This window comes from Phyllostomus discolor, chromosome 2 (assembly GCF_004126475.2).
Source record: "Phyllostomus discolor isolate MPI-MPIP mPhyDis1 chromosome 2, mPhyDis1.pri.v3, whole genome shotgun sequence".
NCBI classification, from domain to species: domain Eukaryota; kingdom Metazoa; phylum Chordata; class Mammalia; order Chiroptera; family Phyllostomidae; genus Phyllostomus; species Phyllostomus discolor.
Window position 1 is genome coordinate 44,045,377 of NC_040904.2, and position 14,525 is coordinate 44,059,901.

Below are 14,525 nucleotides of genomic sequence, written 5' to 3' on the forward strand. Positions count from 1 at the left end.
TTCCACAAAACAGCCTGGGAGGCCAAGGATGGGCAGCGTGAGGCCTTCTATTCCTCTTCAACCCAGCATTTTGTGCTGGAATTCTTTGAAAATAGTCCACTCACGACAGGATCCCCCCATTAGGAAGCCATTGGCCTAAACCCAAAGAAAAGTACCATTGATGGAACTTTTAATCAGATCCTGGCATTCTGACATATCTCAGTCAATCCAGGAGACACAGACTCTGATCCCAATTCTAGGTCTTAGATTCTCATCTGCAGACGGTGGGACTGGGTCAGACTATCTTGGGAAGCCAGTTCAGCTTTAGAGTTCTATGTAATTTTTGTTATCAACACTCAAACCGAGCATTGTTGTAAAACTTTCTGGCAACTAGTCATGGGGCTCATAGCCTTCTGGGGAAGAAAGGGCCAAAGACTGCAGTGCTCTGGCGGGAAGAGCCGAAAGTCTAAAACTCCAGGCTGGAAGGACTTGTGCTGGGACAGGCATCCAGGTTGGGGATGCACAGGGGTTGGTGCAGGGTTGACGCTGTACTACGGCTGACGACCCCTCACCCTGACCTCCCCAGCAAGAGACTCTCAGCAGCTGCGGTACTAAAGCAAACACTACGTATTCGTATATACACCCACGAATCCTCCGCAGACCAGAGCACTGGGCAAAGAGGCTAATGTATAAATATAAGGAGCAGCTATTAGCAGATATATTTATCACTGTGTGCCATTCTTTTTCAGAATAATCATCTGTAAGTTTCAGAAATATCCTATAGCTAACAAGATAATGAGATTTGCTATCAAAGCAAGTCAGTGAAGCATGTCTCTGCTAGAAAATGCAGTACACACAATATACTGGTTCTTAACTGGAAGGGCAGTTTTTCAGCAGTATGCTTGTAAGTGAAGTACGTGGAACTTGGATTGTATTCTTCCCATGTAAACAATAATATAAATGCTGATAACGTCTCTGGGCAGTTCACGAGGTAGGTAACACCTAAGAACTGAGTTAAATTGGAGAATCCTAACTTCTCATGACACTGCTTCCCTCTGCAGAAAACTGCTTTCAGAGTACCAACAAGGACACTAGCAAGATGCTGCCCCATGGCAAGACAGCAGGGTTATTAGGGGAAGGTGGGAAGAGCTAAGTAATCTCAGTATCAACTAAATTAACTGGTTTTTAAACTACGAGTGTGGTTTAGAATTAGCTGTGAAGCTGTTAAAACTTCAGCAGCCAGGGTCCCACCCAGACCTGCTGCGCCCGGACCATCTCCAGAGAGAGGCCCACGTCTGCCTCTGCCTCAAGAGCAACAGCAAGCCCTGAGGCTGTGTCTGGTTAACAAGTGAACCGGGCTGACACGCACACAATACACAGTTTTACACAGCGTGAGAAAAATGTTACATTGGTCGGCTTAACTGAACTAACAAGGTTTGGAACATTTTGGAAATTAGCTGAGGAACAAAGAGTTCTTAATCACACAATTCACAAATTATTTAGAAACTCTTATGCTAATTCTCTCCTTTATCCCTGCAGGCTGGAGAGACTGCTGACCCTCTCCTGTGGGCTAAGAGAAGGCAAAGAAGACATGCCTCCTCCCTGCACATCCACCTGAGGCAGCAAAAGAGTAAAATGACTCCGTGAAGGGTGAGAGGGCAGCGCAAAGGCCTGTTGCAGTCTGACCTGGATGTAGTGGTTGATCCTCTCCACTGAGGTGAAGCGAGCTTCTGTCTCAGTTGCCAGTCTGACGGTGAACTGGAACAGCCCCGTTAACTGACGAGAGAAAACAAAAATCCAAGACAGAGGTCATTATCAACACATGCCAGGCCAACGCTGGAAAACCTCTTCCACCTAGGGGACCACAACTGAATCATAAGAACTAACTGGGCACAAACAGCTTCTGGTTTTAGGAGCAGAGTCCTTCTGTAAACAGCAAAGACAATGCCTACTGCCCCCAGTCATCTGTAGTTCTCTGTGAGTGCAGGTGGCACTGCGGTACAGCTGGCTCTAACTTCCCCATGCCAAAGGCTTTCCATCCATCTTTACAGGTCCACCAACAGGTTTCTGTAGCCTCATACTTGTACCCGCACCTGCCACGGGAGCCACAACAGATAGAGATACACGCTTCCAGGAAAGTCAACTAAGAGAGGTGGGCTGGGCAGAGTGTGTGCACAGAGCCTACGTGCGCTTCAGCCTGAGGACTCTGAGACTGCCCATCCGGCAAGTCTGCAGGATGCGACAGACCCTTGGTTTGGAAATCTGGGAAGATGCGTGTCTCTTCTCAGGTTTCCTCTGACTACTGCTTTGTTTATCTTTTCCATATGGAAAAAACGACAAACTTATACAAGAGGAGAGAGGACTGTATTATAAACACCAATGTACCAAACATACATCTTAAAAAAACTGTCAACTCACAGATAATATTGTGTCATTTATGCCACCCCACCCTCTGTTTTATTTGGAAGCAAATCCCAGATATTCTATCACTTCATCCATGAATATTCCAGCTTGTATCTTTCTAAAATATAATCACAATAGCATTATTCAATATGATGATGACATCTAAAAAATTAATAGTAATTCCTTAATATCTTCAAATACCTAGTCAGAGCTCATGTGCCTAGTTGTTCTTTGAGCTAAAAACCTTAAACCATCCCTAAGGACCATCCCTAAGGACATATGTAACAGCGTCAAGAAAAGCAGGAGCCTGAACATAACTTGCATCTAAGAAGCACACTGAGGAGACAGTATATCTTAGAAGACAATAAAGAAGCCAGAGATGGCAGGATGGTGAAAACAGAAACTTGTAATTAAAAGACTACTTGCAAAATCACCTTTGTGAAGAAAACAGCACTTATTTCTTAAGCACATGCAACAAACTTAAATCCCTTTATTCCTATATACCACTCCACCTTCTCTCCCATCCTCCCGCCCAAGCCACGCCCAGTGGTACCTGTCAAAGTGAGATGCTCTAGGAAACAGAGGTTAAGTGGTAGCTCGGGGCAGAGGCCCCTGCCATGCCTCTCCCAGGCCAATACAGGAAAGACTCGAGGGAGCGAAGGTGAAGTCCCGTTCCCAGAGACTGACCTGGACAGCGTAAGAGATGGCAAGCCCGGCGTAGGCCGGGGGAATGTGCCCGTGCATGAGGACGATCATCAGCCCGGTGGTGGTGATCAGGGCGATGCTGATCAGGTCGAGCCGCACAGCCAGCCACCGCATCGCGCAGGTGAACAGGAAGAAAGGACTTTGGTTGTTATCCAGTAGCTCCTGGTACCTGCGAGGAAGGCAGAACAAAAACAGCAAGTGAACTACCACCCGACCCTGGTCATGGATGACGTCAAAGCTCTGGTGAATAATGGACAGGGTGGGGGGCGCTAATACTTAAGTACTTCCTGTCTGTCGCTAGGAGAGTGATGTGGAAACTTCAAGAATGCAGAGTATTCCACGCTCCACATGCAGGAGGACATGGGTTTTCTAGTTTTACCCTTTCAAAGAAGCACATTAAAGATGGTCAGGGAAAAGGGAAAACTATCTATTGTAACAGCATAGGAAAAGCATGGAGGAACGAGACCAAATAAAGAAGCTGTGCTCAATGTCAGAAAAATGTCTTCGGTCAGGGGTCATTTTCTCAAAGAAAGAGAGGCTACAAAGGCAAACAGCAGAAACAGCCCAAGGCCAGGAAAAGGAAGCTCTCAGATCAGATAGGGTAAAGTGGAAGTTGCTTGCTGACACAGCATTGCTGGGCAGAGCAGCACCCATGTGCCAGGGCCATGGGACACAGAGCCAGGAGCTAAACCAGACCAAAAAGATGCAGACAAGCTCTGCCGGTGATGGGGGAGGCACTGCTATCTCAGGGGTCCGAGAGAGCAGGTCAGACCCCAGCGGGGCCACACACAACTGGGAGCCCAGGGCAGGAAGTCTTTCCAGACAAGTGTGCTTCGCTTGTGATTAAAAAAAAATCACACTTCTTCCTTAGCAGAAGGTATGTGCTCTTTAGAGAAAATTATAAAATGAGACCAAGAAGGGGAAAATGCAAAAGTCCAGTAATCTTATCAGTTAAAATGACTTAATACCCGGCTGCATTTCTTTCCAGCACTTTTCCCAAAGCACTTAATGTACATGTGTGTGCACACACACACACAGTTATTTTAATCTTTTTCACTGAAAGTTAAGATTATTTTTCTGAGTTGTTTAACCTAATCTTTTTACTCTAGATTTTCTTTTAAAAATTAATCACTTACATTTTGGAATAGACAGTATATGAATAGGATGGACTACTTAAAAGTATAGAAGTTTCACCATGAAAAGTCAGTTTTTCTCCTCCCCATTCTCCAGCTACCCAGTTCCTCCCCGAGCTGCAGCTATTGGGTAGGCCAAAAAGTTCCTTTGTTTTTTCCCAGACAATGGCTCTAGTAGCACTTAGTTGTCTTTAACTTCATTCGAAACAGTTTTGTTAGATTGTATTGTGACAGCTGTCACATCAGTGTGCATTTTTAAAAAAAAACTTATCAAAACTGGTGAATTTCTGTGTAGCCATTTTAATACTGATGGAAAAAACATTTTCAGTGTATTATGCTTTATTATTTCAAGAAAGGTAAAAATGCAACTGAAATGCAAAAAAGACTTGTGCAGTGTATGGAGAAGCTGCTGTGACTGATCAAATGTGTCAAAAGTGGTTTGCAGAGTTTTGTGCTGGAGATTTCTCACTGGACGATGCTCCATGGTCAGGTGGAGCAGCTGAAAATAATGATCAAATTGAGACATTAATTGAGAACAATCCACGTCCTACCACACAGGAGACAGCTGACATACTCGAAATATCCAAATCAACAAAGTTATTGGTAAAAATGAAAAATGTGTCTTTTATTTTATGGAAAAAACCATACAGACTTTTTGGCCAATATTAGTTTCTTACGTATCCTTTTGGAGATATTCTAAATATCACATGTACAAACCCACACTTAAATATTATATATACAAACCCTCCTTTTTAGTACACTTAAAAGGAAGGAGAGCATGTACACACATCGTACCTTGTTCTCTCACTAATGTATCTTAAGGTCATTCTATGTCAATGGCTTTAGAACTGCCTCATGTTTTTTAAGGGCCACATAACATTTCACTCCATGAGTACACCATAGCTACTTCTTCTTCTTCTTAAAGGTTTTATTTCATTTTTAGAGAGAAGGGAAGGAAGGGAGAAAGAGGGAGAGAAGCATCTATGGTTGCCTCTCACACACCCCCAGAGACCTGGCCTGCAACCCAGGCCGAGAAACAGACAGGCAGGAGAACTTCCGGTTCGCAAGACAACGCCCAAACCACTGAGCCACACCAGTCAGGGCTACCGCAGCTTCTGCATCCAGTCCTCCGCTGAAGGACTTTAAGTTAGTTCCAATCCCTTGTTAGTACAAATCTCCACAATAACTATCCAGGCACCTACATGGCTCGTATAAACAATATTCAACAACTACATAAAATGTCAGTCTAATATCAGTGATTATCTTTTGGTGTTCTAAAAAAAGCAAAACTCCATCAACTATGGCCAGTAAGGACCGAAAGCCAATAGACTCCACATCTGTGTCTTTGTCTTCTCATCTGCTCAGAAGGGAGTTCCACCAAGCAAGTGGATTTTAATCAGAGATCAGTAAATCACTAGTACTCTTAGTAATGAGCTTGGTAATTCCCCATCCTGACCGACTAACCTGTGCAGAAACTCGTGCCCTTTGTTGTAGGCGTGGATGGTGGCGAGGCCCTGCACGCTGGAGGTGATGTGGGACAGGAAAGGGGACTGCGTGATATTGTCCAGACGCTTCAGCTCTCGAATCAGGACCCTGGAGAGAGAACGTGTTCTGAGTCAGAGGGCAGAGAGCAACTCCGGCGCCATCCTCTCTGCGCTGGAGGACATGAACCCTTCCTCTTTACCTGGACACTATGTGCAGAACTGCAAAGAGGATGATGAGGGGCGCCACGGCCACCAGGAACCACGGGAAAACCCCTGCGATCATTCCAACACAGAAGAACACCAGGATGACGTTCTGGATGAACATCTCCGCCTGAAAGGGCAGCCGCACGTCGACTGGGGACACCGTAAAGAAACAAGGGTCAGGCTGTGGGGCTCCGCAGACAAGGAAAGCAGAACCGGAGATGTAAAAATGGAAGACACTCCCCAAAATCCTATCTGAAATTTATGTGTTGTCTTCTAAACAGTCTGACCAAAGAAAAATCTAGAAACCTGGCTGCCCTGATTTTTCCTGTCCCAAGAAAATTTAAGTATTCTTTTTCCCCTGTGCCCTGTCTTGGGTTCACTGTGCTGCCCAATCCCTTTAAACACTTTCCTCTTTACAAAGTAACATATGCATCATCTTTACTCTTACCAAAACCAACATCATGGGAAGTTTGAAACATACACAAAAGTGAAAAGAGTGTAGAAATGCAAACATTTTGTTATCCACATTTTCCTCATCTCCTTTTTGGCTATCTCCTCTTCCTACCATTTTTTGGAGGGGAGGGAATCGGGGTATTTTCATGCAAATCAAAGATGTACCACTATCACTGACTTTTAAATTTCAGCCTTTTCTCAATTTGTTTGTGTGTGTGCATGTCTGCTGAGCAGAAACGGAACCACGTCACGCATCAGTTCTGTGTACCAGTGACGGCTTTGCTCCCTGTGGCCATGGCTTTGCACTGCTTACCAACATCTGGAGTGAACTCCAGTGGGGGCAGCACAGTGCAGTAAAAATATTAGCTCTGGGGTCAAAAAGATCTGGGCTCCATGCCCAGCTTTGTTATCTAACAGCTGTGTGATCTTGGGCAAATTATTTATCCTTTCTACACATCCGCTTCCTCATGTGTTCAGTGGGTGAAATGATACCCACCCGCCGCACAGGGTTACTGTAAGGACTGGGAAAGGCATGCAGAACATCCAGCACACAGTCAGCCCTCAATAATGGCAGGTGGCATTACTGATAGTCTGGGCTCTGGGAAGTATCTAGGTTCTGGTGCTGGCACAGCCCTGCCGCACCCAGAAAATCTGCCAGAGGCTGTAGGTGTCCAGAAAGCAATGAACTACGCCCAAAATAAATATATGTTTTGAAATCTCAGATGCCCCTGGTCCAAAGCCTTTGTACTAACTTAATCTTCTGAATTTGTTTGCTGGTTAAATAAGATTGAATGAAAACTTAGATGAAAGGAGAAAAATCAGATGGGTCCTCTGCCTGAATTTAAGTTGCATCCTGGGGGAAATGCCCAGACCACAGTGTTCCTGGGACAGACACCAGCAGCCACTGTGCTCTCGAAATCTCAGGTGGACAGATGTGCTTATCCAGGAATGCCACCGAGAAGGCCGGAGGGTACAGCGAGCAAGTGGTGAGAAATACCTTCATCCATGTCTCTGGAAAACCTGTTGAGAATCCTCCCGGTGGGGGTAGTGTCAAAAAACTTCATAGGGCTTCGAAGGATCCTTCGGAAAAGCTCATCGTGGAGCCGGGAGGAGGCTCGCAGTGTGCCCTAAGGAACAGAGAGCAAAGTGACCAAGGGGCCCGAGGCCCGGGGACATGTGCAGGCTCGGCTCCTCCTCCACAGGACACCCACTCCCCAAACTGGACAAGGCCCGATGGCCATGGAGGAAGGTGGTAGCTATTAAAAAAATGCTGAGGCTAATGGGATACAGGTCATTTCAGAGAAGGCCGTCATGCCCCAAAGGGGCTCCCCTCTTCCGAATAAACCCGAGAGAGACCTCTCACCAGGATGCAGAGGAGCAGAAGCCATTACCGCATACCTTGACAAAGACCACTCCTCGGACGGCTTTCAGGACCAGCATGACAGCCATGGAGAGGGCGTAGACGCTGGCATAGTACTGCATGTGAGGGTTGTCCTTCATGCTGTTGCTCACAACAGTCTTGTTCCCGTGAGTCACTGTGGTGTTCTGTTTGGAGGCACAGCTCGGTGAGGTGGGGCTCCTAAGGACTGCCAAGAACCCCACTCACGGCCTTTCTCAGCTCAAGGGGAGGGAGCAGGATAATCGCTCTGGGACCTGGTGCAGCAAACACTAGGAGAGCTTTGCCCTCCTCCTTCTCTCTCTTTTTAATGGAGTTAAGGGCAGGCGGCCCACAGGTGTGCTACTGATCAGCTCTACCACTTCTTGAGTTGGTCAGGGAGCAAGTGTCTTGTGAGGTTATATTAGGGACTCATCTTTTTCATCCTGGGTGACCCTCATTCAGTGTGTCTTTTAATCGAAAACTAGTTTCCTTAAGCATGGCCAGGGAATATGGACAGATGGCTGTATTCTTCGACATATAATTTTCCCACTAACAAATAAACTTACCCCACTTCCTTCCTTGATCCAGTAACTCAGCCACCAGTTGCTGAAGGCGGTACTGCCCACGTTCAACATGAAAAGGGATATAATGAACAGGAAAGCCAAGGGGCCCCCAGCAGCCTGGATGTAGACGCCATACACTGACCATGGCACCGAACCCTGCCCCTTCTCTTCCACTTGCACCAGCTGCCCTAGGTGAGAAAGAAAGAAACACAAACTCAGAAGGAAAAAGCTACTTTTCCAAAATTAAGTCACCTACAAAAGAGCAAAATCAAAGAGAGTTTCTAGTTTCACAGATTGGAATTTTGTCCTCTTTATCAGCACATTCATTCGTTCATTCATTCATTCAACATTTACTAAGCACCCCTATAAACAGGCCCAGGATGAGGCCCTGGAGCAGTAAGGAGGAGTAAGATCAGGTCCCGCCCTTGAGATCCACCTGAGGATCCTTCCACAGTCCATTACGGCTCAATAAGCACATAATGCTACTAAAATGCATTCAATGCAAGGCCAGAGCAATATGCAGGGCAGCAGGGAACATCCAGGAGGTATATCTAACCTACTTGGGTGGTGAGCAGGGAGGTGTCAGGGAAGCCTTTAAATGTAGTATATACTGCCCCTCGAAGGTCAGTGAGAGTCAACCAGGTGGGGAAACAAGGGGCAGAGGAGATAACGTGAACACGGCAGAGAGCTGGGGAGACAGCCAGACAGCAAGGACAGACAACAGAGCCGGCGAGGCTAGAACAGGATGTGTGCCCTTGGAGTGGCAAGGGATGGGGCCGACTGGGCAGGCTGTGGCCAGAGGTATCTGAACATTACCCCTCAGGCAAGAACGTCTCAGGAGAATGGGCTACAGTTGTGTGGAGAGTTGACCCCCCCCCCCCCCACCAGCTATTGGACGAGATAGGCCTGGGATAGCCGGTCTAGTCACCTGCAGCAGACAGCTGCCTCCTCTGTGCATCCCAGTGTCCCACACATGTCATTTTCTCCATGTGCCACATCAGGAAAAAGATTAGAAAACACTGCTTTGAAAATGGGAGGAGGCCACCGAAAGACTCCGTGCAGGAAGGTGAGCTGGTTGGTCCCATTTTCCACTCTATCTCCCAGCTGTCAGCACGGTGCAAACAGCTGGGACACTGGGCGGGGGTGATGAAGGCCGCACCAGGGTTGTGGCCATGGGGTGGAGCCTCAGGAGGCACACTCGCAGGAGGAGAGGAACGATTCCGGGACTCGGGAACGGCTGCAGGGGGCTCCCAGGTATGGCCAGGTGACTGATGCTGAGGCGAGACCACAGAGAAAGGGCCCAACAGCAGACCTCTTCCTTCTCATCGCACACCACTAACTGCCTTGGAACAGGCCACACAGTCCAGGGGCACTTTAACAGTTGCAAGTGTCCAGGTTGAGTGGCTGTGTAGATATGAACAAATATTCTCTATGGATATTGTTTTTTTATACTGCCTCTGGCAGGAACCGACAGCTGTCTCCACTGTGTGCTATGTTTGCTCAGTGTGTATGTGAATAAGCTATCTTAAGTCACACCTGAGTTCAAAATTGAAATCTGGTTTATTAAAAGAAAGAAAAGAGGCAGGGAATGGTAAATGAGGAAGCTCAACTCCTAACACCAAACACCTGTTGCAGTTTTAAGACCAAAGCAGTGAAAACGGTGGCAAACCCAGGATTCAAAACCTCAAATACTTCAGATCTCAGATTCCAAGCCTCAGGTGAGGAGGTGACACAATAGAAAGAGAACTTCAAAACAGGACTGTGGGGGGGCTGGGGGTGGGGGTGGTCAGGGGACTAAATGGTAAAGGGAAAGACTACAATGAAAAATAAAGTTGAAAAAAAAACCCTAAAAACAAAACAAAACAGGACTGCATTCTTTTGAGGGGAGAGAAGGTAAAAAACTGACTTGCAGATTAAAATTCACCACAGTGAAAATACTGGTGGTAAATCACTTTTCTTTCTCCCAAGACTTGTTCCAGTTGATAGATAAAGTGCTGACAGACCAGGATTGTGCACAGGGAAGGCAGGCGGGAAAAGCCCTAGGTGTCACCCTTTCCCATGGCTCTGAGGCAATCTCTGAGGAGTGTACCATTCTAACAGGGAGCTGCTGAGCACACAGGCACCCGTGGGGCTGGAACACCTCTGCCTCAGTTGGCACTGACTTGTAAAGAGCGGAGGTGAATCACAGGAAGGAAGGGTATACCTCTGCCCACCATCCAGTTTGCGCATACGCAGGTGACTCAGCTACCATTACCCGCACCTGCCCTACCCTGCATGGGAGGAGATAGGATCAAAAGGCTTTCTTATCGCCTTCGTCTGTTTAAGCAAACAGAAGGTGCCTCTCGGTCTCCTTATATTATGTAAGAATTCTGTTACTGCAGGAATGTGAGGCCAGACACTCTACAACACACAATGCAATCGAACATCATGAATCACACATGGCGTAACTGCCGACACGCTGTAATGACAAATCTAAAATCTCAGAAAAGGTCATTACCTTCCTCTGGCTTCACGGCTTTCTCCTTCTTTACCGATCCGGTTTTAGGACCCTTGTCTTGTGATTTCTTCTGTGAGCCACCAGTTTCCTTTTTGGAATTAATCTAATATTTTTTTTAAAAAAAGGGTCTCCAGTTATGACATAGCCATTCAGACAAATGTCTACAGATATACTAGAGGATCATCTATCAAGCTGCTGCTATTACTGAAGAGAGATACACCCAACTTCTTAAAAGGGCCACCTATACTTCCTTCTTGTACGTCCTCAACTCCTTCGGTCTTTGAGGTCTGGGTTCCTGCCCTGTTGACATTGCTCTTCCCGAAGTCACAGAAGCCCCAGACTCCAAACACAACAGTAGCTTTTCCATCCTCATCCACTCCTACTTGTCCAAAGGGTTAAGGCGGGGTCATTTCCATTCCTCCCGTGTCTGATCCCCACATCACCGAATAAAGTCAGAGAGCCAACCATGCCCCACTGCCACCACAAGACACCCTCCAACTCCCCAGTCTGGCTTTGTGAGACCTCCGCATTCCAGCCCCAGCCTACCTGCAAGTTCCTCTCCCCTTCCCAGGCTCCTCCTCCGATGCCATGCTGACTTCCCGCCATTCCTCATATCGCTGTGACTTCCCACTTCTGTTCCTTTGTCCACACTGGTTCTTCACTGGGAATGACCCTCCCCGTGTCCCAAGGCAGTCACAGGTACTCCCAGATTCAAATCTTACACCCTCCCTGAGGCAACTCCGAACTGTCTAGGCAATTTGTTAGTAGTATTCTGTCGACAGCACAGTTGCTATAAATGTGACCTGGTACAAGAGCACAGCACCCTGGTCTTCCCTAGGAGCCCGTGAGTCCCTCAGAGGGTGGCAGGGGCAGGGATGATGTCTCATTCAAGGTTATAACCCACACAGGGCCTAATACCCAGAACTTCCTCTAACAGGGCACAGAGGGACTTAGTGGGCATTCATCAAATGGAACCTGAGAGACTGGGAACTATTTAATGTTCTCCTAGGTTCCTCTTATATCTTCATACAGAAAATTCTCTTAATGTAGTTCACTACATTGCATTCTATGCCACAGTCACCCTCATGACCCCGGGATGCTCTCCAGCTAGACTTTTTAAACTGACAGTGAAAAAAGTCACAAGATGTATAAAATTTAGAGCCACACCTAGAACACAAGTCGGGACTCTAAATTCTATATTTACTGCCATACATGAATAAATGCACTGTCTGAAAAGAAAGTTACCATTTGCTGACCACTCACTAGAGTAAGGACATTACATGTTTCATTTAACTGATGCAACAAATCTAAGAGGCAGGTCCCATCCCCTTTTTAAAGTGAGGAAACGGAAACTCAGGAGAGTTTAGGGACAAACTAAAAGTATGCTCCTCCACTACAGCTCATTGACTCTCAACGTCTACTGTCCTGTGGACATTTTGCATTTTAGCTTCTCTTCCTCTCATTTCCCCTCCACATCTACAGTGAGGAGACCTAACAGGGAGGGTACTCTGAGGTCACAGGGAGCAACCATAAACCCAAATCTGCATCAGGGTGTCTCTGTGGAAGTCACTGATGCCACCTGGAATATCTGAGTTCCTCCAAAGGGCCAAGAGCAAATCAGTCCTGAACAGCCAGTTGTACTGTACCTGAAATCCGACAGGATAACACCCAAGGACTCCCAGAAAAGACCCCAATAACCTCCTACTTTTATCCCTCTCAGACATCAAAATGACCTGGTAGCTAAGAAAAAGCTTCTGGCCCAGCCCGAGTGTACCCCTAGGACCCAGGGTGACCACAGAATAAGGAGTTCATGGGAGAGCAGGCTGGCAAGAAGGAAGAACAAGCTCCTTGGCTAACTCTAAGGAAGCATGCCCACGTGTCTGCCTAACTCAGAGCCAGGAGTAAAGCCATGGAAAACTGCCATCTCTCTGTGTGGTCACAGCGGGCAGGGTAGTGTGGCAGAGAGAGCACTTTCGAGTCAAAGTGCCCTTGATAGTGTTAAAAAGAAACGGCCAAAATGGAGTCACTTTTGCTAAGCCACACCAGGACTTGGTACCTAACCTAAGTGCAGTTCCATCCTCTCCTAGGAGTGCCATTTTAAACCACTCAGTCTGGAATTTCCTGATCGACATTAGTAAGGTAAAATGCCTGATAAGACCCTCTGCCTTCCCCTAAGGGAAAATGAACCTTGCCCGAAATAATCCATTCTTTTAAATCTCCTCGTCCCATCCTCTTTCTGCCTGTGGAAACCTTCCCTTGTGTACCACTCCTGGGAGCATCTTCTAGGTTGCTAGTTAGGTTGCTGCCCCATTCACTAATCACTCAATAAAGCCAATTAAATCTTCAGATTTACTGGGTCGAAGTTCGCTATTTAACACTAGCAGGCTGCTCAACTTTTCTGAGCTTCCATTTCCCCCGCTGTAGAAGTGAGGCATGGTCGACCCTATTCTGCTGCAGAGCTCTGTTCAAGTGACTGACTAGGATGACACCTGTGGTGTGCCTACTCCCGTAACTGGGACACAACCCTTGTTTATTCGTGAGGGCCGAGTCCGCAGCCAGGACACCACGGTCGTTTTCAAATGCATACGATGTCTAATTCTCTTTCCTGGCTCCTTAGTCACTTGTTTATTATAAAAGGAGCTTCGTACGCTTCGATCGGGATTGATGGAGTCTTTGGAACGAAACTATGATTGAACAACACACACACTGTGGGCCCTATATAAAAATCTAACTGAAAGGAACCTCACAGACTGATCTAAACATGAATTCCTAATTCCTAACTGGGCAGGTCTCTGGGGCAGCAGTGCCCCAGGCCTATACCTTCTTTAGTAAAAGGTTTAAGCCGGCCCTGTCCATTGTCCTTGTGCATCTAGGTTAACAAAGCTTTGAAACGCCAGAGTAATCCTGTTTCCCAGACCCCGGTAAACCTCAACTACCCTCAAGAGAACACATCATCTTGTTAACTATTATGTAATCTAATCTCTGCCTTGCTTTTCCCCCCCTCGATTTAATCTTCCCTAAACTCCTTCCTTAATTCCAAATGTATAAAAGAAACTGCAAACTGACATTCTCCAGAGCATTTGAGATCTTACTTCCCAGCAATGTCATCGGTTTGGTTCAAATAAGCTCATAAAAACTCTCTACAGGTTTGGTCGTTTCTTAACCTGGCAACACACAGAGCCCACATTGTTCCCCGGTCACTGCCTTATTAATGAGTTCTCAGAGACAGAAGTCTTTGGCTTGCCAGCCCCACAGCCCTGCTCTCCTGGAGCAGAACTAGCATGTAAACCAAAGCACAGCAGTCTGGTCCTCAGAGAACAGGGCTCTGCCTGTAAGACCCAGGCACTGAATTCAGCCGTGATCCGGCCATCATAGTAAGGTCATGCCTCCCTGATGAGAAAAGTGGAGATGCAAACAAATGCCATGTGATTCTTACCTCAACTGGTGGTGTCTCTCCCAGCAACAGGTTATTAAAAATGGTAGCATAGTCACCATTTAGATTCATCAGTTCCTCATGGGTGCCCCTTTCTGTAATGCAGCCCTCTTTCATGAAGATCACTTTGTCACAGTCAGCCAGGTACTAGAGGTAAGGGCAGGGATAACACAGTGTTGCTGATATTTGTGCAGATAGTCCAATCACTCAGACCTCAGTCTAGCGGTTTGTACTTGGAAGTGATCGAGCCCCCCAGCAGACATCTGGCACCATCCAGAGACACTGCTGGTTGT

The 14,525-nt window shown here is 46.8% G+C and overlaps 1 protein-coding gene across 3 annotated transcripts in view; it reads right to left on the reverse strand.

Annotated features, from left to right (window-relative positions):
• Nucleotides 1-14,525, reverse strand: part of ABCC5 (ATP binding cassette subfamily C member 5) — a 77,344-nt gene that overhangs the window by 13,598 nt on the left and 49,221 nt on the right. For all 3 annotated transcript variants that reach the window (XM_028504726.2, XM_036017757.1, XM_036017758.1), the window contains 9 exons: nucleotides 14,236-14,379; nucleotides 10,800-10,902; nucleotides 8,306-8,490; nucleotides 7,760-7,906; nucleotides 7,359-7,488; nucleotides 5,905-6,058; nucleotides 5,685-5,813; nucleotides 3,070-3,256; nucleotides 1,666-1,755 (listed from right to left, as the gene is read on the reverse strand). In XM_028504726.2, the coding sequence (XP_028360527.1) occupies nucleotides 1,666-1,755; nucleotides 3,070-3,256; nucleotides 5,685-5,813; nucleotides 5,905-6,058; nucleotides 7,359-7,488; nucleotides 7,760-7,906; nucleotides 8,306-8,490; nucleotides 10,800-10,902; nucleotides 14,236-14,379 (1,269 nt within the window). The remainder of the gene's footprint in view (nucleotides 1-1,665; nucleotides 1,756-3,069; nucleotides 3,257-5,684; nucleotides 5,814-5,904; nucleotides 6,059-7,358; nucleotides 7,489-7,759; nucleotides 7,907-8,305; nucleotides 8,491-10,799; nucleotides 10,903-14,235; nucleotides 14,380-14,525) is intronic.